Below are 24,261 nucleotides of genomic sequence, written 5' to 3'. Positions count from 1 at the left end.
AATCTGTCTCCTTCACTCAAAGCCTTGGTTATTTAAACAAGCTGCGATATAATGGTGGAGCAGGAAAAAGAATAACTGCAAAACAACTTTGGAAAATAAGGAGCAGGCAGAACAAGAATTGGGAGAGCCAGTCTTGCTTTCTCTTTGGACTGTTCCAAGATCATCTACTTAGATGTAAGGGATGGATTCTGTCTTGAAGGGAAAGCCTCAGCACCCCTCTCTTAGGCTGCATGGGAAGGCACTATAAACACACATAGGAACCACATCAAGAGGCTCATGTTTCCCATCATTTTCTGAGATCTTATAGATCAAGATGGAAAGCATTAAGAATGCAACCCTACATCTAAGCATGTAGATTTCTTTGGAATTTCACCAGAGGGAGCAAATGCCCACACAACATCTCTACTAAATAGTTGGATTGGTGGAAAGCAGGCCTGTATAAAGACAGGGCAGGGTTTTTTTAGCTACTTGGACCATGTTAGTGATTCACAGAATGACTCAACAGCACAACATTTTCCCCTTTGGCCTTTCAAACTAAAAGTTAGAAGGAATGGGGAAAGGAGGAGGTGGCAACCAATGTGCTTAAAATGCAACTGACCTACGGAAGTAACAACAACAAAAAAAACACAGAACACTCACTTCAGGGCATAGCTGCTTTGATATGCACAAACAAAAGAATATAAAAGATATTAGATGCTTGTGTTAGAAAGGAGGAAGTGCAGTACCGTGTATCTTAGATCAGAGTTCAGAACTGACTTGCTTTTCCTGATCTATTCTAAGCCTAACAAGAAACAAGAGTATAAAAAGTTGCTCTTCTTCCATAGCTGTGGAATACCTACCCACCTTCTACCTTCCTATGACAGGAGGACAGCATCACTAACAAGGCTTTTTTTTGGGGGGGGGGGTGGGTTTCCTGAGTCAGAATTTTTCTGTGTAGCCCTGACTATTCTAGAACTTATTTGTAGACCAGGGTGACCACAAACTCGGAGATCCACTTGTCTCTGCCTGAGTGCTAGAATTACAAGCATGTGCCACCATGCCTAACTCCCCTTTTATACAAACTATACATTTAGAAGCAACCCTGAAAGCTTTGTTTCTGAAACTGAATTATAGTAAGCTGCTGAGGAAACTCAGACCACAGACATCCCTCTTGTATGGAAGGTCTGATTTATAGTTTTATACCATATGGCACAAATTTCTTTTGTTTGAATGGTTTTCTTAAGAAACCTATCTTTTCTTATTCAGGGGCTCGAAGAAGGGGGAGTTAAGTGAGTGAAGGGCTGACTTGACTTCTGAGAAGCAGATAAAGGCACAGCAAGCTCTCAAGGACAGTGTTACCTCCTCTAGTCTGTCCAAGGCATCATTCAGCTTCCGCTGGCGTTCCAGTGCTAACAGCCATACTTGCTGCCAGCGGGCAGAGAGCTGGTTGATTCGTGGGTTTTTTGCTTCAGATTGTGAGAGGATGGGCATGGGAGGAGGTGTGGGTTGACTCAAGGACTTTCCTAAGTGGAAAAATAATCACAAGATTAGAAATGCTTTTGCCATAAAGAAACAGCTATATGCTTGGCTATATATCGAGATTGAGGCTAGCTTTGGGATATATGAGACACTGCCTCAAAAAAAATCAAGAAAAGAAAGTACTGTGTATATGAATTAATGTTTTACACTAATATCTACTTCATAACCAAGAAGAAACATGGGAACAGAGGCGTACTAATTCCAGAACCACTGCCTCTCCTCTAAACCAGCGAAGAGTACCCACCCCCTACACATACCCAGTCAATTAGGCTTTACTTTAGAGACCTGAGGACACATCAACTCAAAACAGCAGTGGATTCCATTAGGGCTTATTTACAATTAGACCAGTGCAATGTAAACACAACAATGAAAGGCCACTGTTAAATAACAGAACAGGCTTCACCACCTCGAAGCTTCTTATTAATCAATAAAAATAAATAAACAAATAAAGTATAACTAGTCATTGTTAGAAAAGTAAAGTTTCAAAATGAGAGATTGTTGTCTAGAGTCAACATGAACACAGCTCTCACGATGGCACTGTGAAGCCCCATCTGCGATTAGCAGAAGGAAGCAACCTAAACTAGTGGGCTGGAAACATACTGCTACCACTGCGGGGCTTCTCGATGAAAGGAGCATGGGCAGGCTCTGCATTCTTCCTCTTATATGTCTTGGTGACCCGGTCCACATCAGGTTGTTTGCGCGTCATCTCCTCCATAAATGACTGATAAATATAAGAAATTAGTTAAGAAAATTCAGAGTTTTTTGATCTAAAATAGAAAGTCTTTACTAACAAAGGCCAACCCATGGTAAATTGCCCAAGTAACAGACCGCCTTGTGTAACTTCTTACCCCTTAACAAAAGACTAAATTGGGCCAGGAATATAACTCAATGGTAAAGTACTTTCTCAACATATATAAGGCCCTGGACTGAAACACACTACTCACAGAAAGAAAAAAGAGAAGGGACAGACAGATACATATGGAGAATGATTGGCCAAAGCACTTGATTAGGACTGAAGATTGAAGGAGGAGGAGAAGAGATGGCCTCTGCCTTCAGGGAACTCACAGCTGAGTGATGAAAACCAAGAAGTTAATGCTAACTGTTACACAGCTATGCAGAGAAGGCCTGAGTAAGTGAGAAACAGAGTGGCCTGGGACTGAACTGCCGAGGAACAGAGGGCAGTTCTGACGGACGGTCTGGACAGACACAGAAGCCGCACAGTGCTGTGGACCAGGACTCTTCATTTCATTTAGTGGCGAGAGGGTACAATCAAAGGATTAGCAAGATGTGGGGCTGGAGAGGTAGGCAGGAGATCCAAAAAGGCCCATGTTCAGCTGTGGAATTAGGATTTTCTCGAGACCAATAGGGGGCAAGTGAAGGATTTTAACATGATCCGATCTATGCTTGAGAGGAACTATTCTTCCTTTAGTACAGAAGGCAGAGTGACAGGAGATTGGCTAGGAAATTCTATTATTTACTTTTCCTATCTCTGTGATAAAACGCTGTCAGGCCAATAGGTTTCTGGCTCCAGCAAAGGTCGCTGCTAAGCTGGGCTCTAAGATTTCCACTTCTGGTAAACTTCCCCGTGCAATGCTTGTGAACTGTGAGTGGACACTCCATGGGGCACACTTCACCTTCAAAAAGAAGACTCTAAAACTGTTTCTGCTAGTGGCCTCCAAGCACAGCTGGAGCCAGCAAAAAAAAAAAAAAAAAAAAAAAAAAAAAAAAAAAAGGAGTCTTTTTTTTAATTTCTTTTTTTGTTTTTTTAGGGGTTTCTCTGTGTAGCTTTGGAGCCTGTACTGGTACTCCCTCTGTAGCCCAGGCTGGCCTTGAACTCACAGAGATCTACCTGCCTCTGCCTCCTGAGTGCTGGGATTAAAGTATGTGCCACCACCGCCCAGCTGAAAATAGAGTCTTCAATCCTATAAATACAAGGAACTGAACTGTCAAGAAAACAAATGAACATGCAGAGGATCCATGAGAGCTCCACATGAGAAGTGCGAACTATCGGCTAGAGCAGTATCTCAGAGCACAACACCTCAATATTGAGGAAATCGTGATTTCTGCCTGATGACACCCCAAGAAGCTAACCCACGCCTTGACTCCCGACGTATGAAAACTTATAAACAGTGCTGATGCAAGTTGCTAAGTCTGTAGTGGTAGATACAGTAAGGATGGGAATATGGTCCACAACACACAGAAGACACAGAGAAGCAAGATACCTGATGCTCAGTGATAAGAGCTTTAACTCGGTCTATATTCTGAGGGATAGGCTCCTGATCCCGCTGGATTAGGGTGGTCTCAGCCCACTGGATCCAGGCTAAGAGTTCTTCCAGGAGCTCAGCATTAGCCACCAATTCTGACAGAGCGGCTTCCAGGCGTTGCTGGTGTTGTTTTGCCCATGTCAGGACCTGTAGAGAGAGAAAGAAAACATGACCTCTTTCAGAAAAGCACATCTTTTTGTTTGTTTCAAAGCCGCCTGATCATACACCTTTTACTCAGAGGAGGGACCAACTTAAGGAACCAAGACATTCCTCTCTGACTTCAGCTGAGAAAGCTCAAGCTGAGAGTTATTTCTGCCAAAAGCAAACCTAATACATTCTGTTCGACACAAACTTCTCAGGAAGGAAGGAAGCAAAACATAAGGTGTGTCTGCAGAAGCTGGTGATGAGCACCTCACTGGTGCCACTCAAAAGGGCCTTTATCTGACGGACTCACTGTGACTCCGACTCACCTCTTCAAAGCGAGCTCGGATGATGGTGATCCAGTGTTTGATGGTCGTGATGCAATCAGGATGGCAGACAGCCAGGATAACTTCTCCCATCGCCACCGCTGTGTTCACATCCACCCGTTTTTCTTCTACTTTCTTCATGAACTCCTACATAAACATGAGCCCAAACCAAAAACTTGACAAATCTACCTATCAGTACCATGAGTTTGTATTAAAAGAAGAAACATTTCATTGTTTTCTTCCTATGTGTTAACACAGGCCTTGAAATTGCAGGGTAACTCCAGTGTTAAAACACTAGGATGGCCGGGCGGTGGTGGCGCATGCCTTTAATCCCAGCACTCGGGAGGCAGAGGCAGGTGGATCTCTGTGAGTTCGAGGCCAGCCTGGTCTACAAGTGCTAGGTCCAGGACAGGCTCTAAAAAAGCTGCAGAGAAACCCTGTCTCGAAAAACCAAAAAAAAAAAAAAAAAAAAAGAAAAAAAAAAAAGAAAAAAAAAAAAAAAAGAAAAAAAAAAAAAAAAAAACTAGGATGAAGCTAAATGCTACAGGAGACCACAGAAATCTAAAGGCAGTAAGAACAAGCGATAGCCGACAAAGGAAAATGGAAGCAGTTGAGAGCAACCTGGCAGAGTGAAAATGTAGGCTGCAGACATGGTTATGATGACGGGACTACTAAATTCACTGGAGCCTCATGTGACCAGTTTGCTGTGTTTGTATGCACGTGTGATTAACATGGTGCATCCAGGTCAAAAGTGCAGGAGGTAAAAATGATGCTCAGTTAGAGATGCCACAAAGACTAGGGACAATGGTGCACCTCTATTCCCTCTGCTCCACTTCCCATTTCCATTTTATTAACATTTTGTGTGTATCAATATTTTGCCTGTAAGTATGTGCACCATGTGTGTGCCTGATACTGGAAGAGGCCAGAAGAGGGCATTGGATCTCCTGGAATGGAGTTAAAGACACCTATGAGCCACCATGCGGATGTTAGAATCTCTGAAGAAGCAGTAAGTATTCTTAACTGCTGAGATATCTCTCCAGACCTTTTATTTCTGTATTTAAAGTATATTTTTTTAGAAAAATGATGATAGCCGTAAAGCCCCAATATTTAAAAATTCCTACCACAATAGAATTTGACAACAAAACTAAAATTAAAATATCTAGATAGATAACATGAAACATTTCCTCCTTCATTAGAGCTGATGAGGCCCTAGAGACCATGTTTTATCTGCAGCATGCTAAGTGGTTTTAGAAGATCAGATAAGGACCAAAAAGTTAGTAACATAAGCTAGGTCAGATGAAGGCATGTACAGGTAAGAAGTAAAATGGAGCTGGGTATGATAACACACCTGTAATCCTAGCACCTGGGAGGTCGAGGTAGGATGTTTGGGAATTCAACGGTACATAATAAGACCCCATCTCAAAATATAGCCAACCAACAAACAAAACTTAGAAAGGGAAATGTTCTGCATTTCCTTTTAGATCCCCTGTGTGGTTTTACTTGTTTAAAGCCAATGTGAGGGGCTGGAGAGATGGCTCAGAGGTTAAGAGCACTGACTGCTCTTCCAAAGGTCCTGAGTTCAATTCCCAGCAACCACATGGTGGCTCATAGCCATCTGTAATGAGGTCTGGTGCCCTCTTCCGGCTTTCAGTCATGCATGCAGAGAGAATATTGTGTACATAATAAATAAATATTTTTTTTTAAAAAAATAAAGCCAGTGTGAGGGGCTAGAGAGAAGACTCAGCGGTTAGAGCACTAGCTGCTTCCAGAGGACTTGGGTTTGATTACCAGCACCTCCATGGTAGCCCACAACTATCTGTAACTCCAGCTCTTGGGAATATGATCTGGTTCTCTTGCACATCAGGCATGCATAAGGTGCACAGACATACACGTAGGTAAAACCATATACATAAAATAAAAATAAATATATCTTAAAAAATATAAAGCCAATATGAGTGCGTTGTATACAAATGAATGAATGCTGATGACAGGCATCACAAAGCTTCAGGTTTCTGCTGATTACACACACAGCCCACTCTGTTTTTTCTTCTCATGAGCAAGTCCCGCTTTTCATTAGTGGTGGGGCAATTCTCACCATGGCCAAATAGCACAGATCATTAAACCCTGAGGCTAGATTACCTTGTGAGTGTCAATGAGAGACTGTAGGGACTCTGTGTCATCAGGAAGGGCCCCTCGAAAGCGAAGTGTTTGTTCTGCTTCAGAAAGCCACTCCAACAGCATATGGACTGTGTCCCGAAACTCTTCCGCCTGAAACAACCAAGCACAAGAAGATCTGAACTCCCTCTGCGACTGAGGCACCAGACACCAAGAGTATGCTGGAAAAGTATCCAGATCACACATCTACCAGAGGCACTGGATGCCCCTGTCCAATGCCAAAAAGGTCACTTTAATTTGTAGACCTTTGAAAAACAGTTCAATGACTGGTCAAAGTCCCATAGAATGTTCAGAATATCAACTTTATTTTTGTTCCAAGACTGTGGGACTTTATTGTCCTGGTAAAGAAACTAAGACCCATATGCTCAGGTCTCCTGCAAACTTATCTTACCTGTTTTAAGGCCTGCTCAAGTCGGCTTTGCTTGGAAACAGAGAGTTTGCACACAGTATCCCAGCGAGTGCTCAGTTCCTGGAGCTGCCCCTTCACCCAAGTCGTGTCGTCCCTACTGCTGTCAATCAGCTCTCTGCCTGACCGCTTCAGGACCTGCACAGTGCCGGTTCGCTTTCCCAGTTCTTTTTGGAAAACCTAGTTAAAGAAGAAATGAGAATTAGTTTCTTTTGAAATATTTAAATATTTATTTTATTTTGTGTATGAGTGTAGTGTCTGTAGTTTGTATGCCATGTGCACGCTTAGTGCCCATAACGGCCAGAAGAGGGTGTCAGATCCTCCGAACTGGAAATATGGTAGTGAGCCACCATATGGGTGCTGAGAACTGAACAAAAGTGCTCTTAACTGGTGAGCAATCTCTCTAGCCCTGTGTCTGACACGCTTTGCAATCTGCTTGGTAGGTTCTTATCATGTGTCTTCATTATGCACAGCAAGGCAGAATGGTATGTCAGAAAGAACAAACAAGTGACTCTCAAGAAGCCTGCACTACCAACCCCTTTATCCCTTAATGCCTGTGCTTAAATTTATATTCAACCTGTGTCTCAGCAAACTCCAACTTTGCTTCAAACACCCCCCCAAAAAACCAGGGGCTACACAACACAGTAGAACACAGTCTACAAACCAAACCAAACAACAACCACAACAAAAACAGGAAGCAGAGGCAGGTGAACCTCTGAGTTTTGGGGCCAGCCTGAACTACAAAGCCAGTTCCAGCAAGAGCTGTCTTCAAAAACAAAATAACCCCCCCCCCAAACCCAAAACCAGAAGCTGTAGCTGTGGGTATTAGTTCAGACGTTCTGATTCACTTGACTCTAGAAATGATTCTTAATCTGAACAGTTTCTAGAATGGAGGGGAACAGTAAGCACCTATCTGGAGTCCAGAGAATGTGGCACATTATACTTAGTCCTGTTTTTCTTTATGTGTCAGGTCTCTCCTTCCACCATGTGGGTTCCAGGGACTGAACTTGGGCTATCAGCCTTGGCAGCAAGCCATCACCTGTCAAGCTATCTCATTAGCCCATAGAATGTGATGTAATTTCAAAACAAAGAATATTTTGTGTTAAAACAGGAGAACATTATACAGCTCGACACATAGGTATAGGACAGAGAACTGGTGGTATACAAGGTGGTAGGCTTGTTACTACACAAAGTGGTTAGGAAAAATCTCCCATTTCCATTTTAGGTGTTAGTGGGAATGGATTTCTTAACAGTCTTCCTCTGAATTTTAATTTCATTTGTGACTCAACCAAGAGACAAACAGGGAGAAGCTCTTCACATGCTGCCAAATCTGAATCAAACCAATTTTGGTAAATTCTTTGTGACTGATGCAGAATCCCAGCAAGTTTATTTTTTCTTTTTTGCAAGGGGGCTTCTCTGTATCCCTGGCTGTCCTGGAACCAGGCCAGCCTTGAACACAGAGATTAAAGACCACGTACCACCACTCATGGTCAAAAGTTTGTTTAGACACAGAGGACAAAGGGCTGCTCCTCCACATCAGGTATTTATTCTTCTCCAGATGGTCAACACAGAACAGAAGGTGCATAGCAAAAAAAGACTTTGCCTCCCAAGAAGCCAATTTCTACTCCTCACCTTATGGGCATCCATGAGGTTCATGACGAGGTCAAGGTCCCCGTGTACAGGCTGGTCCTCAGCCAACTGTGGCTCCACCTTGTACAGCCAGTCAACTAAGGCCTGCAAAGCATCCATGAACTGGCCTGAAAACAGTAAGGCTTCTTCCAACTTGTGCTGCCTAAGAAAGGCATACAAAATTCAGGGATTAAAAAAAAAAAAGAAAAGAAATGCTCACAATCCTGACTGCTGTAATGGAATACTGCTTAAACTCTATAAGTTTCTATGTTAGAACAGTTAGGAATATAGACGGCAAAGAAATGAGGCAAATGCCTAGACATTTTAAATCAAACCATGTCTAGATGTCTAGACTGATCTATTTTATGAGTGGTTTGCCTGCAGGTGTATATGTGCACCTATGTGTGCCTGGTGCCTGCAAAGGTCAAAAGAAGGAGCTGGATCCCCGAGAACTGGAGTTACAGGTATCTATCACTGACATGAACATGAGCCACATATAGATGCCAGGAACCAAACCTGGGTCTCTGCAAGAGCAACAGGTGTTCTAAGTCACTAGCTACCCAGTGCCCCTCATTCCTATCTAGTGACAATCTCTTAAGATAATTTGGCATACCATATCTGTATGGGTCTACCCTTATGGGGGACAGACGCATGCTTACCGCTCTACAGACTTGCCACAGACAGTATCCCATTTGTCTCTGACTTCTCCTAGCAAGTTGTCGAGTTTCTGAGTGTCATCAGCAAGCAAAGTCTTGTCTTTGAGTGCTCTGCCAGTTCTGATTGTGGTGTCGTACACAGGCTGTTTGCCACCGAGAGTTTTCTGAAATTCCTGTTTCCAGAAATAAGGAAAAATAAGCAAATAATACATACATACTTATTAAAAATTAGATAATAGCATGAGGTCCTGGGTTTAATTCCCAGTCCCCCAACAATGTAGGGTATATTTTGATTTGTAATCAACTTTTTTTTAGTTTCCAGGTTTATAAACTAAATATAGCATTAAAAACAACAACAACAACTCTCTCTCTCTCTCTCTCACACACACACACACACACACACACACACACACACACACACACACACACACACAGAAAAACCCCAAATAAAACAAAACTGAACTAAAAACTAAACTAAACTAGCTTACTCTTAAAAGAAACTTGTAACTTTCATGTATATCATACACAACAGCACATGGTAATTTCTAAAACCCCATATTTTGGCTTAAATATTCATATAATCAGTTTGTTTAAACTATTACATAGAGTATGACTTTTATGTTATCTAGGTATCCCATGGACTCTTGGGGTTGGTGCATAGCACCAAGAACACTTGTCCAGTTTATATAAAGCCTAAATTTAATCCATAGCATTACAAACCATGCTATGTGCCTCAAGCTGGCCTGGAATTCTTCTATGAAGCCCAAGCTACTCTTTAACTCTCATCCTTCTTGCCTCAGGCTGTAAAGCAATAGAATAGGATTATAGGAATTTGCCACCATGTTTAATTTTCATCTTGACTTTTTTTTTTTGAGACAAAATGTGGGACCTTGTCCATGCCAAGCAAGAACTCTTATCAAATGATTTACATTCCTAGCCCCTTGTTGATATTTTAATGTGATCAACTATTTTAAATAGGCTCTGGTTTCTATTTTTAGCAAGCAACAAGCTTTGGTGAACACCAAGCTTTGGACCTCACAGCAACGAACCACTTTACCTTATGTTTAGAAAGCTGAAGTTTTATTTTGTCTGGGTCATTGGAAATCTCCAGTTCTGAGTCCAGATGACTCTCTGCATCTTCTAGCCAGTCAATCAGTTTTTTCCAAGCTTCATAGAACTAAAATTAAGTAAGATGTACATTGTAACAGAAAAGAATATGCGACCTGTACGACTCATCCATGACCACCGTTTCAGAAGTTCAGGACTCAAGGTGTTCACAGACCCAGTGCCTTCTTTAATAACTTACTTGTTTCGCCCGCTTCCTGGCATCATCCAGTGATCTCCCCCTTTCAACAGATCTCTGAACAACCTTCTCCCACCGAGACTGGACACTAACTAACAGATTCTTGATCAAGACAACATCCTGTTTCTGACTAAGGAACTTCAACTGGTTCCCTGTTTGATCCAGCTCGATGATCTGGTCTCGATGAGCGTTTACTTCATTAGCAAAAATCTGTGGGAAAATATTGCTCGTTTTAGTCACAGAATAAGGCAAAGGAGCACTCCTTTGCATGAATTCTTTTTTTTTTTTTTTTTTTTTTTTTTAAATATTTATTTATTTTTATTATGGATACAATATTCTGTCTGTGTGTATGCCTGAAGGCCAGAAGAGGGCACCAGACCTCATTGCAGATGGTTGTGAGCCACCATGTGGTTGCTGGGAATTGAACTCAGGACCTTTGGAAGAGCAGGCAATGCTCTTAACCTGTGAGCCATCTCTCCAGCCCCCGCATGAATTCTTTTAAAGGGAAAGTGACATCATCTTAAGGCAGTTACCTTGTGCTCTTCTATCTGGGAAAGAACAGTGTTCAAAATCAGACTGGGAGGCGAGGCGATGTTTAAACTCTGCTCTGCTAGAGTAAGCCAGTTGATAAATTCTTGCAGGGAATTCTGGAATTCTGTTGCCAGGCTGAGGGCCTCTTCGAGCTTTGACTAAATTTTAAATAAAATACACAGAAGAAAAAGTACCACGTTCAGAAATTATACGACAAAAGCATGAGATGTATACCAGATTAAATGATCCTAGATAAGAAGACCCATCTAATGAACCACTAAATACACCTCAAATATGAAAGATGGAAATTCTAAATGTTAAGTGTCTGAACCTAGACACACCTGGACAAGAACTGAATAAATGAACAAGGAAAAGCATTAATTAGTGTTAACATTTTCTTGGCCACTCTCTGCTTCCTGGAACATTTAAGGAAAGAACAAACAACTCAGTAAGTAGAAGTGAGCATGCTCTAGTGGTAGTGATAGCTACAGAACCTAAATCCTGATCCAGGTAAAAACCCACATTTAATGCACATCTTATGGTGTGGAGAAAGTAAATGACGAGTGCCCGACTGTAAAGACACTGCCGCCGCGGCGCCCGCTGTTTAAATACACGTTTTTACAAAGTGTAACATGAAGTGTCTGAGTCCGAAATGTGTGCTAATGCCATAGAACTCTAGAAACACACCGAAATATAACTTTTTAAGCTACTCTCACTTAAATCAGAATGACAGAAAGTAATGGTCATTCAGGGCAAGAGCTAATCTCCACTAGTACATCCCAGCCCAGGGTTCATGAGCTCCATTCTCAGGGATTTCTAGTCCCGGCTTCTTAGTGGATACTTGGGGCCATCTACTAGGCAGGCAAAGTAAATGATGGTTTTTAAAAGATGATTATATCCAGAATATACTAAGAATGAATACATTCAAAAAGTACACAGAAAACTTAAACTGTTACTAATTGCAGCTGATTAAATTACATATTTTTTCTTTATCCTTTCAGGTTACTTTAAAATTAATGTTCTAAAAGCATACAACATGCAGTGGTAGAATGCTTGCCCAGCATGAATGATGTCCTAGGTTCAATCTCCAGCACTGAAAAAAAGAGTATCAACCAATATAAACAACTCTGGTGGACACTATAGTCACATCAAAGCTTTCAGACACATATAGAAATTAATACTGAAGTCTATTCTTTAATAGGGCACTATACATCTTTAATAAATGATTTTTAAAGATTATCCCAAAATATAATATTCCTATATAACCAAAAATGACTATTCTTGACCCCAAAAGTGGTTTTCTTGCTTTACAGCCCGTGCTGCCCTTACATTTGAGATTCTTCTGCTTCAAAATCTTTGCTAGGGAACTTAATTGAGTTGGAACTCTGCCTCAGTTTCTCTCATTAATTTCGCTTTTGCTTTCTGCAGGACACAGAACAAGAACCAAACTGCAGGCTTACATTCAGGTTCTTCACACCACAAAATTATGCAAAGCCACACCAGAACAGTCTGACAAACTAGCACCTCTCTAAAAACATTCCTTAGTGTGTGTGAGTACGGTCTATGTTCTTCTGCCCAGCAATTCCAAAAAGACTGGGTATGTTTGCTTACTCTTCCTGAAACACCTGCACAGTGTCCAGAACACACTTCCAGAACCATTTATCGAGTGGAGATGACCAATGGACTTATTTGCATTTATTTTTCCTCATGCAAGAGGTGTATGGGGGAGGGGGTTGAAGGTGGCAAAAGGCCATCTGAGCGGGGACATGAGAGACAGGAAGATAGACTGGAAGAAAAGGGAATTAATGAGAGGTTATTTGTGTATCTTATATTTGACCTGACTAGCAAAGAAGAAAATGAGAGTTGGTAGTCATTAAAAAGAACAAACAAACAAACCCAAAACCCAAAACAAACAAACAAACAAAAACCTAGCCAGGCTTAGTTGAGGCAGAGGCAGGCAGATCTGAGTTTGAGGTCAGCCTGGTCTACAGAGCGAGTTCCAGAAAAGCCAGGGCTATACAGAGAGACCCTGTCTCGAAAACAAAAAACAACCAACCAAACAACAAACAAAAAATTCCCAAAACTAAACATACAAAAAAACTTTTTCAAAAAAAATAAAGCCTTGGTCCCTTCTCTTCCTTTCTGCAGTTATAAAGAAGAAAATCTAGTTTCTGAGGATTAACAGGAAGAGGTCATAATTGACCTTTCTCCTGGTTTCTAGTAAGAATCCTTACAGAAAGTTGCTGGTCACACTTATACTGCCCTGTCCCCAACTTCTCGATTCTATGTTAAACTTTGTTTTCAAGTAGAAACCCACACTGGCATTAGTGTCAGCTCTGAAGTCCAGTACTAAAGTAACATGCAGCGATGTCTTACTGGCAAGTGGAGAAAAGGAGCAACTATAAACCGAAGACCGACAGGAGCTAATGCCATAAGTGTCACAGACCACAGAAATCAAAGATAGGTTAACATGAAGTACACCGTGAGGGTAAGTTCTCGATCACAACATACCCATCTTCACAGAGACAGTAATGCCTATGGTCACCAAACACATGGCCAAACAATGTTTCTGTGGTGGTACCTTTCTTTCTTCCATCTTACTGCTGACCGCGTGCCACTTCTGTTCCAAGAGAACCACACTCTGCTCAGTCTTTGAGCCAGACCCAGTATCACCACGGCTGAGGAGCATAAGCCTTCCTTTGTCAAGCAGCTGATTGTAAGTCTCTTCCTTGGCTCTCAGCTGAGAATGCAGTTCCTACAATAGCACGCAGGAAAAGATATCAATAATATCTACTTCCTGGAAGACTCCATATACATAGATTTCAATAGCACAGTCTGGGAAAATCCCTAAAGGCCTTGTCTTGATAGAAGTTTCTTTTAGGTTCAGTTCAAAGTATGAGCTATTATTAAATAAAATCTATAATTCTTCCTTAATATGAAAACAATCAACTCACCAAGAAAATAACTTCAAGGCTCAAAGATCTCAAAAGTAGTCTTTAATAATTTATTATTGCTTTTTATTAGGGATTTCCCTAAAAATTATGTTGCCTTTTGTTCTCAATAGGCTCTCTTAAAACATTGTCAACACTGCTCAGATTTCTCCTGAACCCTTACCGAACACAAACACTCTGGCAATGCTCTCACCTCTAGTCAATACCCTGGTGCCCACAGATGGATGGTTTACCAGCTCACTGATCTGCTCTAGCTGACTCTTCCTTTCACTACTGCTGCCTGTGTCGGGCACTAAAGTCTGCAAATGAGCTGCACTAGCGACTCTCAGAGAGGCTACTGAACAGAGATGCTTATGTGCAATCTGAAGAACTGCTATTACCATATGTGTGTCAAGCTGTTCTCTAGCGGTCTCAGGGAGTCCTCCTGTAGGCTTAGATGCAGAAAGCTGGCTCTCCATTCTATTGAGTTCCAAGAGAAAATCTTCAATTTCACTGTGGAAACCCTGGGCCTTTTGAGAAAAAGACATATCAACAGTATCAGTAAGCAAGGGTAAAAGCAAACTTTTGGAATGATCCTGAGCTTACTGGGAGGCATCTGAAGCTGCTCCCAGGCACAGTAGTTATTTCGTTTCTGGATTGGCACAATCTGCTTGCTTATGACCAAAATCTAACTATAACACAGTATTGATGCCTAATAAATCTGATGAATGGACTAAGGAATTGCTGAAAAGGGAGAAGCCTGACTTGATGATATAGGAAAAACCTGAATCTCAAAATAAGTTGGTCAGAGTAAAGACTAACTGTGATTAGTAAACACATGGAACTGCAAACAAATCCCAAGGGATCCACCAATCAAAAGCTGCTCTTTACATAAGGGGCTCTACCCCAGATGGCTTCCTTTCTCTGACTTAGGCCTCCTCCCAACGCTCTGCCACCTGGACAACATGCATACCTGCTGCAGAGTTGACTGGAGCTGCTGCTCCCTCTCCTCTGTCTTTTGCAGCACAGATTCCCAGCACTGGTTCATGGTTTCCAGGCGGCTCCTTAGGCTGCTGGCATCATCTCCAGCACTAGATTCAAGAAGTTCATTGCCAGCTTTGTTGACTGTTTCCACGGTGGCTTGATGAGCCAAAACATCATTTTTCAGAACCTAAAAAATGTTGAATGACATAATTGATATCTCAATTGATGTCAAATAAACCTGACTCAAGGTTCACAAAACATTAAGCTTTCGATGGTATCTGGTCTCAAATGGACAGAGTTAGGTAGAAATGAAAATACTTACATGGTGTTTTGCAAGCTCGACTTCAATGACTTTTGGATCTCCACTTATTGGTCTCTGAGCATCAAGCAGCTCTTCAGTGTGAGTTAACCAACTCATTAGTTCCTCTAAGGCATGCTGGAACTGGCCAAGGGCCAAGAGAGCACCTTCTAGCTTATGCTGCTCAGGACAAGACAAGGAATATTTGTTAGAAAATCAGAGAAGGTTCACAGCAGTTCACTAACCTATGGTACCACCTCCTTACCTGTCGATGGGCAATCTTCTCATCCAGGTTCTCCCAGAGGTGTTTGAGTTCTGTTAATGGTTCTCGTATAATGTCTCTGTCTGTTTCATCAGTAGCTTTCTTTAACATCAATTCACCCTGGTGAATGAGTTTTTCCATCTCAATTTGTTGTTGGTAAACTTCTACTTTGAACTCCTATAAAAGATGTACTTAATGTTAACAATAAACCAAATTTTCAATACTAAAGAGAAGCAACTCTCTTTTCAAAGCCATTCCTAGATACAAACCTTCATTTCATTTAATTGATCTTTGACAGTGTTGAGGTCAGTGCCCACTGGGGGCATGGTGCAGAGTTTGATCACAGTGTTGTCTAGCCAGTCAAACATAGCCTGAAAAACACAAACATGAGATTAGAAGAGAAGAGTCATTTCCTTCTCAATTATGGACTTCACGATTAAATGGGTTTAGGACCTCTAGCAAGAGGCAACTTACACAATCTGGCCAGCTTCACTGAATAGTTGCATGGTAGGGGTATGACAAGCAGGCAATGACAATGAAAATGGCAGTAGCACAGGAGAAACTTGGATGTATGTTATGTCAACATTTTTCTCAACAGATGTAGGAAACTTAGGCCAGAAATGTAGAAGCAACACTGTCTTAGGTTTCAAAATACTGCAATATTGAGGGTGAGCCACTCCACACCAGATTTAGAAATGACAAGAGAAAGTAGAGCACGTGTTTCCTTTGTGGGCATCTCCCAGCCTCTTACCTGGAGAGTGTCCTGATACTGCACAGCCGCTTGCATGGCATCCTCAAGTTTTTCTAGCCTTTCTTTCCAAGTTTTGTTTAAATTCTCCCAAGCATTATTCATCTATGGGAGAAATATTGAATCAGACCCTTCCAGCAATGCCTCTCTGGTCTAACCACTGTGCTCATCTGACCCTTGCCCCTCCACACCTCATCAATGCTCTTCCTCACTTCCGGCTTCTCAGTTTCTCCACAGGCAAAAATCAAATCTGCTCCAAGGATTCTAATGAACTCCAATTCCTCATGCAGACCATCTGTCTCCTCCTTAATTGTCTAGATGAGAAGGGCAGAAAATGAGTCAAAACAGAAAGCAGAACATAACTTCTCAAATTCTGCAAATGCAACATAGCCCCCCATCAAGAGCAAACACTAAGTAGAACCTGAAAAAATCACAAAATGCTTTTTCTCTTAAGATATTGCTTATCCAGAAAAGTGCAGCCTCATACTCAAGTGGTCAATGTAAATTACATATCAAAAAATAAGAAAATCAAATGTATTATATACAAAGTCACAAAATATGAGCAAATAGTGATGACAAAAATGGCAGGGAAAGCATTAACTTGAAGGGTATAATGAGCTTTGATAATTAACCAGCCCTTCTTGGTTCCAAGAAAAAAATATATGAAACAACATTCATATATTGTCATATATGAATAAAGGTTGGTGCTGATAGACTAGGTCACGGCTGGGCTATATAATCTTAAGTACAATCAGCTCTTTGTTAGCACCTAAAACAGTTCACATACCAACAGAGAAGAATAAAGGAGGAGGAGAGTTTCCATATGAAAAGTGTCTCAATTTAAGATGGTGAGACAGGCACGGCTTGTGCCAAACGGCTCTCAAGTGAAGTCCGTCTAGTTAATAATTAGAGTGCCCAGAAATATTAGGAAAAAGATGTGTTTAAGTGATTTGCTATCCCTGGATGAGGAATTCAGAATCTTTTATTGTCTCCTCCCTGAAAGTGGAAAAAAAAGTCTCACCTTAAAAACAAAACAAAGCAGCTACCATAATATACTCAGGGTCTGGGGCTTACTTAGCTCAGAGGCACTGCACTTGCTTAGTATGTATGAAACCCTAGGTTCAATCCTCAGCATTGCAAGAAAACAAAAAAATAAAAAAAAAAAAATCACCACCACACACATGCACATACACCCCAATCAACTTGGGTATAGTATTTTGCTAAAGGACACACACACAAGATGATGTTTTGTATTTTTGTTACCTCAGCAGCTTCAACCTGTTGCTTGATGATGGATGGGTCAATGCCAGGGCTTTCCAAGTCATGGACAATCTCCTGGGTGTCTTTGATAGTCGTCAGGAGAGCTGCCATATCATACCAGAACTTTTCTGCCAACTCAAGGACATCAAGGAATTTCATTTCTCGCTCTTCAGACCGTGCTTTGATGTCCTCCCAGAAGAATACCATTTGATCCAGCTTGTCCTGGATTTCTGAAGTAGTAAAGCAAACATGTGAACAGAATCTCTCTAAATCTGAAATCTAAATTTCTCATTGAAATTCAATCTAATTCTGACATTATAGTTCATTGTAGCTTTATCACTATCATTTCTACACTAGTCTTTTCTGCTTGTTGATCTCCCTTATAAAGAAAGGAACCACAGAAGCAATCTGGAAATATCATACAAAATATCTGATCAGATAAAAGTCCTTAAGGGTTGAAATGGGAATGCTTCCTTCTAGTGTTCTTATTGAACTTTCTGTGAATTTCCCATGGAAAATGTTACAAAAGGTAGTTATGTTCTGCCCACTACTGATACTGTGATACTCACATTAGGGGTTAAAGGAGCATTTGTTTCCTAGCCTGGGAATCTAGCTCCCAATTGTAAACTTGTTTCAATAGGAAAATGTGTTCTGAATTCTAAATGAATTCTACACGACTTTTTAGAATGCTCATTACTTGAGCAGTGACTCTGGGTAGGATGTTGGAGGTAGCCACAGCCTGGAATTCAGTCTGTGCTCTTTCTTAAAGAATACAAATCCACCAAGTACCTTTTGCAGCCAGATCCTTGTCTGCTCCCTGAGATCTGCCAATGAGTTCCTCTCCACGGCGCTTCAGGGCCTCAAAGGACGGCTGCAGTTTCTCCAGCTCCACGGCAGCACTTTTATTGTCACTGATGCACTCTCTAATCTTGTCGACTTCCGCAGGAATTAGGGGCGGCATCCGCAGACGAGAAGAGAGATTCTCCAGAGTTTCCAACATGGGTTCAATTTTATCATGAAACTAAACAAAATTGGGTTATTAGCCATCATAACAATACTTTTTCATGTTGGGGAACATGTTAGGACATAAAGTCAAACTATAAACCTATTGTTTAGGATTGCCCGTGTTCAGTCTGGCCCATTGGCTATGTTAAAGGGTTGGGTTTGTCTAAAAAACTGTTTTGGACTTAGTAAACTAGTGCTGGTCCATTAGAGTGGCAAAAAGACAGTATTTCTTTTCTGAGTCAAAAAATACTAAGTAATACACCAAAAAGTCACAAAATGGTTAGTATTGTCATAATACTTCTCAAATTCCAACTAATATGATGAGGTAGGCACAAGACTATGAACTGCTGAGAGTCAGTACTCAGCACTTCAGATGACAGCTGCATGCAACATACCAGAGCAACAAGTTAAGATGCCCTCCATTGCTATGTAAATGGATGGGAACTTAACCTGCTGAGTGCCTGGAGTCTGAAATACTATAGTATGTAGAATAACAACCCACACTGTGCAACAAGAGAAAGGGAAGTGCTGGCATGATGAATGGTAACAAGGAAGGCCAAATCTAACCTTCCTACTTTTCTGGTACTTTAAATAAAATGACTAAAATCATAAAATTCTGAATTTATAATTTGATATATAAGTTGGAAAGAGAGAATACCACAGAAAGAGTTTTCGTCTAAAAACCTCATCTAAAACCAACCCTGGATTTATTAATTTAAGTAAGGTTCATCAATGTCAAGTGCCCTACAAGAGAAACAAATGTCTTAAATCATTTCCCACTACTCCCTTACTTCTATATTCCATGTCAAACAAAATGGTCACATTAAACGTCCAGAAAAGGTAAGATGAAGCTTTCTTATAGGCATTGTCCTCAATTCCAGCTCTATAAGAACACTGACTCCCATGGAGTGAGTGGGTACCTTACCTCTGTGATCTGTAATGGTGGGCGCGGTCAACACAACAATGAAATGTGACGATGTGGGGAAGACAGGAGCAGGCAGCAACAACACAAAGTAACACATTCCACAGTGTGAGTGAGATGGGACAGGAGGGGGGGGAAACGTGAGTAAGTACAAGTATTAACCAAAAATATTGACTCAACAAGGAATAAAATATCCAGACATGACAAGAGTACCACTAACAGTAATATATTAGTTAAGAAGTATGTAGTTACATGCTTGAAAGTCTACTGCTGGTGCTTTCCCCCTCTCTGGTGTACTTCCTATGGAAGCATACTTTTTTCTAAACTTAAAAAGTTGGCTGCTTAAATTAATGTGCTGTCATTCTAAATCTCAACATTAATAGCCTCAATTAGAACTTGACTTTTGTTGAGGTAATCACTCAACAAAATTTTGGATCTGCAAAATTATATTATCCTCAAATCATCCCCACTAAAGAGCCACTGTAGCATGAAGCTTTCAGAGAAGCATCAATAAACAATTATGTAGATCAGCCAAGATGCACTCCACCTTTCACAGGGCCAGTGCACCAATGCTCTTGAGGGCAGAAATGCAAGGAGACAGAGTTCCCTACTCTACAGATAATGGATTAGCAACATGGTGTCTGGGTACTCCTGCACAGAGAGGCTAACAGACTAGTGGGCAGTTGAGAACTCTTAACACAAACACACATACCTGAGCAGACTGGGACACAGCCTCATCCAGAGCCAGGGCCCGTTGGCGCACCTCATCTTTTATTTGGGCATACATGTTTTCTGCTTTCTGGTATTTTTCTTCCACCATTTTTCCTTCTTCAGGGTTTAACTCCTTTAACTGTGGGCCTATCTTTAGTATCTTATCAATATGAGGTTTGTGCTCAGCAATGGATTCCCTTAGTTGCTGTGGAAAGAAGCATGTAAGCATAGCAAGTAAAGACAACAAGCAATTAGCAACAAAAATACAATGAGGATTGTACAATGAGGTCATAACAAACCAAAAATAATGTGCATGTTTATATCAGGTTATTTAGATACCTTGATTATAGGTAATAACAGCTTTGAGAGAAACAAACTGAACTGTTAACCAGCAAGTCCTAGCCTCTCACTATTTATGGAGAGTTTGGGCTCTAATACTATGTAATTCTCTTAATTTCCCAAATCAGATCAGATGTCCAATCGCTATGGAAGTCTTCCTGGGCATATCCATCCCACTTCTAAGTATGTCTTGGTATCACATTATCGTAATAGAATATATTACATAGCTTAGTTTCTCTCTACACTTCAGACTGAGTCACCAAGCAGGGTAACTTAAGAACAGCAATCACTTGGTAACTCGACCACTCTGACTTTATTGCTATGTCCAGTTTACACCTCCACTTAAAGAAACATAGGAATATTAGTAAGGAGAAATCACAAACCAGAAATAAACATTTAAGAAAAGCATTATTCATGCAATAGTTGTAGCTGATACATCTATAAATTTCTTTCATCTTACATCTATGAGGCAAAAATATTCTAATTCCTTCACAGCTCCCATTCTTATCAAGTCAAAGAGCCAGCCACACTTTAATACCCGAATAACCTCAGAAATATTTTAAATTTCTTTGATTTTTAGCTGCTTTTTTCAGTGTTTTTTCTTATACATTGGGGATCAAACTTGAGACCTCAGGCATGCATCAAGTGCTCTACCACTGAGCTAATCCCAGCCCTGGTTAGTGCTTTCTTTCTCCCCATATACAAAAGTTTTTTAAAAAATTTCTTTAACTTTTTGAAGAATTTAACTTTTTAACTTTTTTGGCTATAAGCCTGCCTGAACTTTCTCTGTAACCTAGGCTGTTCTCTGGCTCATAACCACCAATATCCAGAGTGCTGGGACTGCAGGCATGTATTACTATGTCTGGCTTGACAGCTTCCTGACACATCTATAATCTTCTTTAATCAATTAATATTAAATAATGAGGAAAATTTAACACATATTTTCATTGTGAAAAGAAATTTTAATTAGGAATTAACTTTGCAACCTAAAATTCACCCCATAAGCCTTAATAAGTGTTTTCAGTGAGTTACAGGGTCCGTCTCCACTGAGGAAGAAGTGGCATGCTCCTTACCCTCATCTCTTCCTGCTGCTGTCTGAGCTGCTCATGATCAACAGCTGGAGGGGGCAGCTGTGCTATTAATGCTAGAGTTTCTTCAGCCCAGGGGCTAAGCTCTTCGTATGTTTCCCAGAACTGGTTCACTAGGACCTGTGCTCGCTCTAGGCGGGCATAGCGCTCTGAGTTGAGCAGGCTAACGGCTTCATATTGCTGTATTAGGCACTCAGTTTTCTCCTATGAGTCAAACAGAAAAAGAAAAAAAAATATTATTGGAAGCTTCTTTTCCTAAAAAAAAAAAAAATAAAAAAAAAATGCAGGATGCATAAAGGCCTCCCACAAAATTGCATGCACACAAACAAGTGTAAAGAAACATACACTAAATTAACTAAAATGGACTAAGGAATAAGTGATTTTTAATTTCTTTATATTTAATTCAAACTTAACTATCATACATATACATTATATCTAGGATTTGAAAAGTATGGATATGGTTGAAAAGGTAGTAAAACAGAACACAAAAAAACAATTAAAAATAATCTTCTAGGGCTGGGTATGGTGACACAGGAGGCAGAACCAGGTCATCTCCGTGAGTTCCAGGCCAGCCAAGGTTCCATCCCAAAAAGCAAACAAACAAAAATAACAACAACAACAAAAGCCAAGCAGAGAGACACAACCAAACTGTGGGGAAACGGACACGCCCAGCGCTGACTGGAGAGGAAGCCTCCAAACGCGCTCTCAGTCTTTAGAGTGTAGGAGGAACAGCTCAGGCCAACTTCTGTCTGAGAAACAGCGGTCACCACGCACCTTGTGTTGGTTGCACGTTTAAGATAAGGACAGATATGACTTAGATGGCCTGGAACCTGAGAGGCTTTTGCTTCACTCTCTCAGGAACTTTGGGCGTGTGTCCCATGCCTTGCCCTAACCATCAGTTATCAGAAAGTCTAGTAGGAGAAACAACACTTTTAAAACATTACTTCATTGTTTTATTTCTAGTTTAGCTTGATGAAGAAATGCAGCACGAATGATAACTGTAATTCACCTGCAGCACAGCTTTCTGCTCCTCTCCACATGTGCTAAATATTTCACCACGGTGACTGAACAGTTCATCCACTGAATCCTTGTGTCGGATGATGTCAATGGAGAAAGCCTTTGAAAAGTAAACTGCAATTAAGCCAAGAAGCGAAAGGACCTACCTGCCCTGTGCCCGTGCTCGTGAAATGTCAGACACAACAAGTGAATTCCTTGTTTTAAAAATACATAGAGTATTCTTAAAGGTTAGCTTTTACCTATTATCGATGCTTATCTTTAAAGGAAAAATTGTTTTCAGTGCTTATTTTTAGTTGTTCACAAAAACATTTCCTTCCTAAATCACTCAGGAGACTGTTAACTATTCTTTTTGGGATTCAAAGGTCTACTTATCCTTTTCTATAAAAAGAACAAACAATATATTTTCCTCATCCAAATAAAGGGTTTTTTTTCTGATAATTTATTTATCTTTATTTTATGTGCATTGGTATGAAGGTATCAGATTCCCTGGAACTGGAGGTGCAGACAGTTGTGAGCTGCCATGTGGTGCTGAGGATTGAACTTGGGTCCTCTGGAAGAGTAGTCAGTCCTCTTAAGCGCTGAGCCATCTCTCCAGCCGCCAAATCAAGTATTTATAGATTAATTTCTATCATGTCCCATTAAACCATCCCCCTTAACTCTCTCCCAATCAGGACATGTGAGCATTAGGCGGCTCCATGCTTACCTTCTGTACCTGCAGCTGGGCAGTGGTCTGGTCGTGCTCTAGACGGACTGGACCAAGTGCCGTCAGCTTCCGCTTTGTCTCAGCAGCCCAGGCTAGTTCTGCGTCAGCAGCCTGCTCATACTAATAGAGTCAAGAAAAACGAAGAGTTACATGCAGCCAAGGTCTCTTTCTTACAGCTGTAAGTTAAGCAACACCAGAAAAGCCCGGATTTCTAGAAGTATAGTTGTACCTCAAAAGGTAAATTAAAAACTAAAAACAGTTTCATAAGAATCACAAACCGAGCTGTAGAGGGCTTTGTAGCTAGTGGAAAAGTACTTAATGAACATGCATGAGGCTGTGGGTTCAATTCCCAGCACCATGGGAACAGGGATGACAACACACGATTCTTTAAGATGAGTATGGAAACGCATGCCAATAATTCTATCACTTGGGAGACTGAGGCAGGAGAACTGAAAGTTTCAGGCCAGCCTGAACTACACAGGCATACCCTGTCTTACAATAGTAGCAAAAATTTCTAAAAAGAAACAAAATCACAACAATAAAAATGTAGGAAAATTAGAATTCAACTCCTTCAAGAGAATCTATAGAACTTAGTAGATGGTTAGTCCTCCATTAGAAATAGCAGTTGGAATCTTTCTAATCAGGGAACTTTAACAAGTGGTACTTTCTGTTAACTCTCTCCAATGCCAACACTAAACAGTAGTAACTTTAGTAGTTATATTTACTACTTTTTCTTCCTCTCTCTCTCTCTCTCTCTCTCTCTCTCTCTCTCTCTGGAGACAAGGTCTTGTGATGTAACCCTAAAGGATTACAAGTGTGTGTCATCTCCTGGATATAGATGTTTAAATATAAATTTAAAATGGTAGTAGACAGCTGAGTAACATTAACTTAAAAGAACTTGACAAGATAAAGGACGGGACCTAGAAGAACCCTGAACTCAATCACAAAAACTAATGTTCTCTGTATAACTGTTGATCTTTACAGTTCTCTAACCTTTATAACCTTTTCTTCCACTTTATTAACCTCTGTCTACGTTAGTACCCTT

The 24,261-nt window shown here is 40.8% G+C and overlaps 1 protein-coding gene across 11 annotated transcripts in view; it reads right to left on the bottom strand.

Annotated features, from left to right (window-relative positions):
• Window positions 1-24,261, bottom strand: part of LOC119816258 (microtubule-actin cross-linking factor 1) — a 319,531-nt gene that overhangs the window by 17,965 nt on the left and 277,305 nt on the right. For all 11 annotated transcript variants that reach the window (XM_038332756.2, XM_038332759.2, XM_038332757.2 and 8 more), the window contains 26 exons: window positions 23,217-23,336; window positions 22,506-22,613; window positions 21,482-21,700; window positions 20,071-20,274; window positions 19,362-19,370; window positions 18,221-18,452; window positions 17,435-17,661; window positions 16,363-16,485; window positions 16,175-16,276; window positions 15,693-15,794; window positions 15,427-15,600; window positions 15,186-15,341; window positions 14,853-15,050; window positions 14,281-14,409; window positions 13,531-13,704; window positions 10,952-11,107; window positions 10,422-10,628; window positions 10,173-10,292; window positions 9,119-9,288; window positions 8,463-8,622; window positions 6,816-7,010; window positions 6,389-6,517; window positions 4,253-4,396; window positions 3,741-3,929; window positions 2,119-2,239; window positions 1,339-1,502 (listed from right to left, as the gene is read on the bottom strand). In XM_038332756.2, coding sequence (XP_038188684.1) covers window positions 1,339-1,502; window positions 2,119-2,239; window positions 3,741-3,929; window positions 4,253-4,396; window positions 6,389-6,517; window positions 6,816-7,010; window positions 8,463-8,622; window positions 9,119-9,288; window positions 10,173-10,292; window positions 10,422-10,628; window positions 10,952-11,107; window positions 13,531-13,704; window positions 14,281-14,409; window positions 14,853-15,050; window positions 15,186-15,341; window positions 15,427-15,600; window positions 15,693-15,794; window positions 16,175-16,276; window positions 16,363-16,485; window positions 17,435-17,661; window positions 18,221-18,452; window positions 19,362-19,370; window positions 20,071-20,274; window positions 21,482-21,700; window positions 22,506-22,613; window positions 23,217-23,336 — 4,032 coding nt within the window. The remainder of the gene's footprint in view (window positions 1-1,338; window positions 1,503-2,118; window positions 2,240-3,740; window positions 3,930-4,252; window positions 4,397-6,388; window positions 6,518-6,815; window positions 7,011-8,462; window positions 8,623-9,118; window positions 9,289-10,172; window positions 10,293-10,421; window positions 10,629-10,951; window positions 11,108-13,530; window positions 13,705-14,280; window positions 14,410-14,852; window positions 15,051-15,185; window positions 15,342-15,426; window positions 15,601-15,692; window positions 15,795-16,174; window positions 16,277-16,362; window positions 16,486-17,434; window positions 17,662-18,220; window positions 18,453-19,361; window positions 19,371-20,070; window positions 20,275-21,481; window positions 21,701-22,505; window positions 22,614-23,216; window positions 23,337-24,261) is intronic.

Source organism: Arvicola amphibius, chromosome 6 (assembly GCF_903992535.2).
Source record: "Arvicola amphibius chromosome 6, mArvAmp1.2, whole genome shotgun sequence".
NCBI classification, from domain to species: Eukaryota; Metazoa; Chordata; class Mammalia; order Rodentia; family Cricetidae; genus Arvicola; species Arvicola amphibius.
Note: the sequence above shows the minus strand (reverse complement) of the source record. Positions and strands in the feature narration are given on the sequence as shown.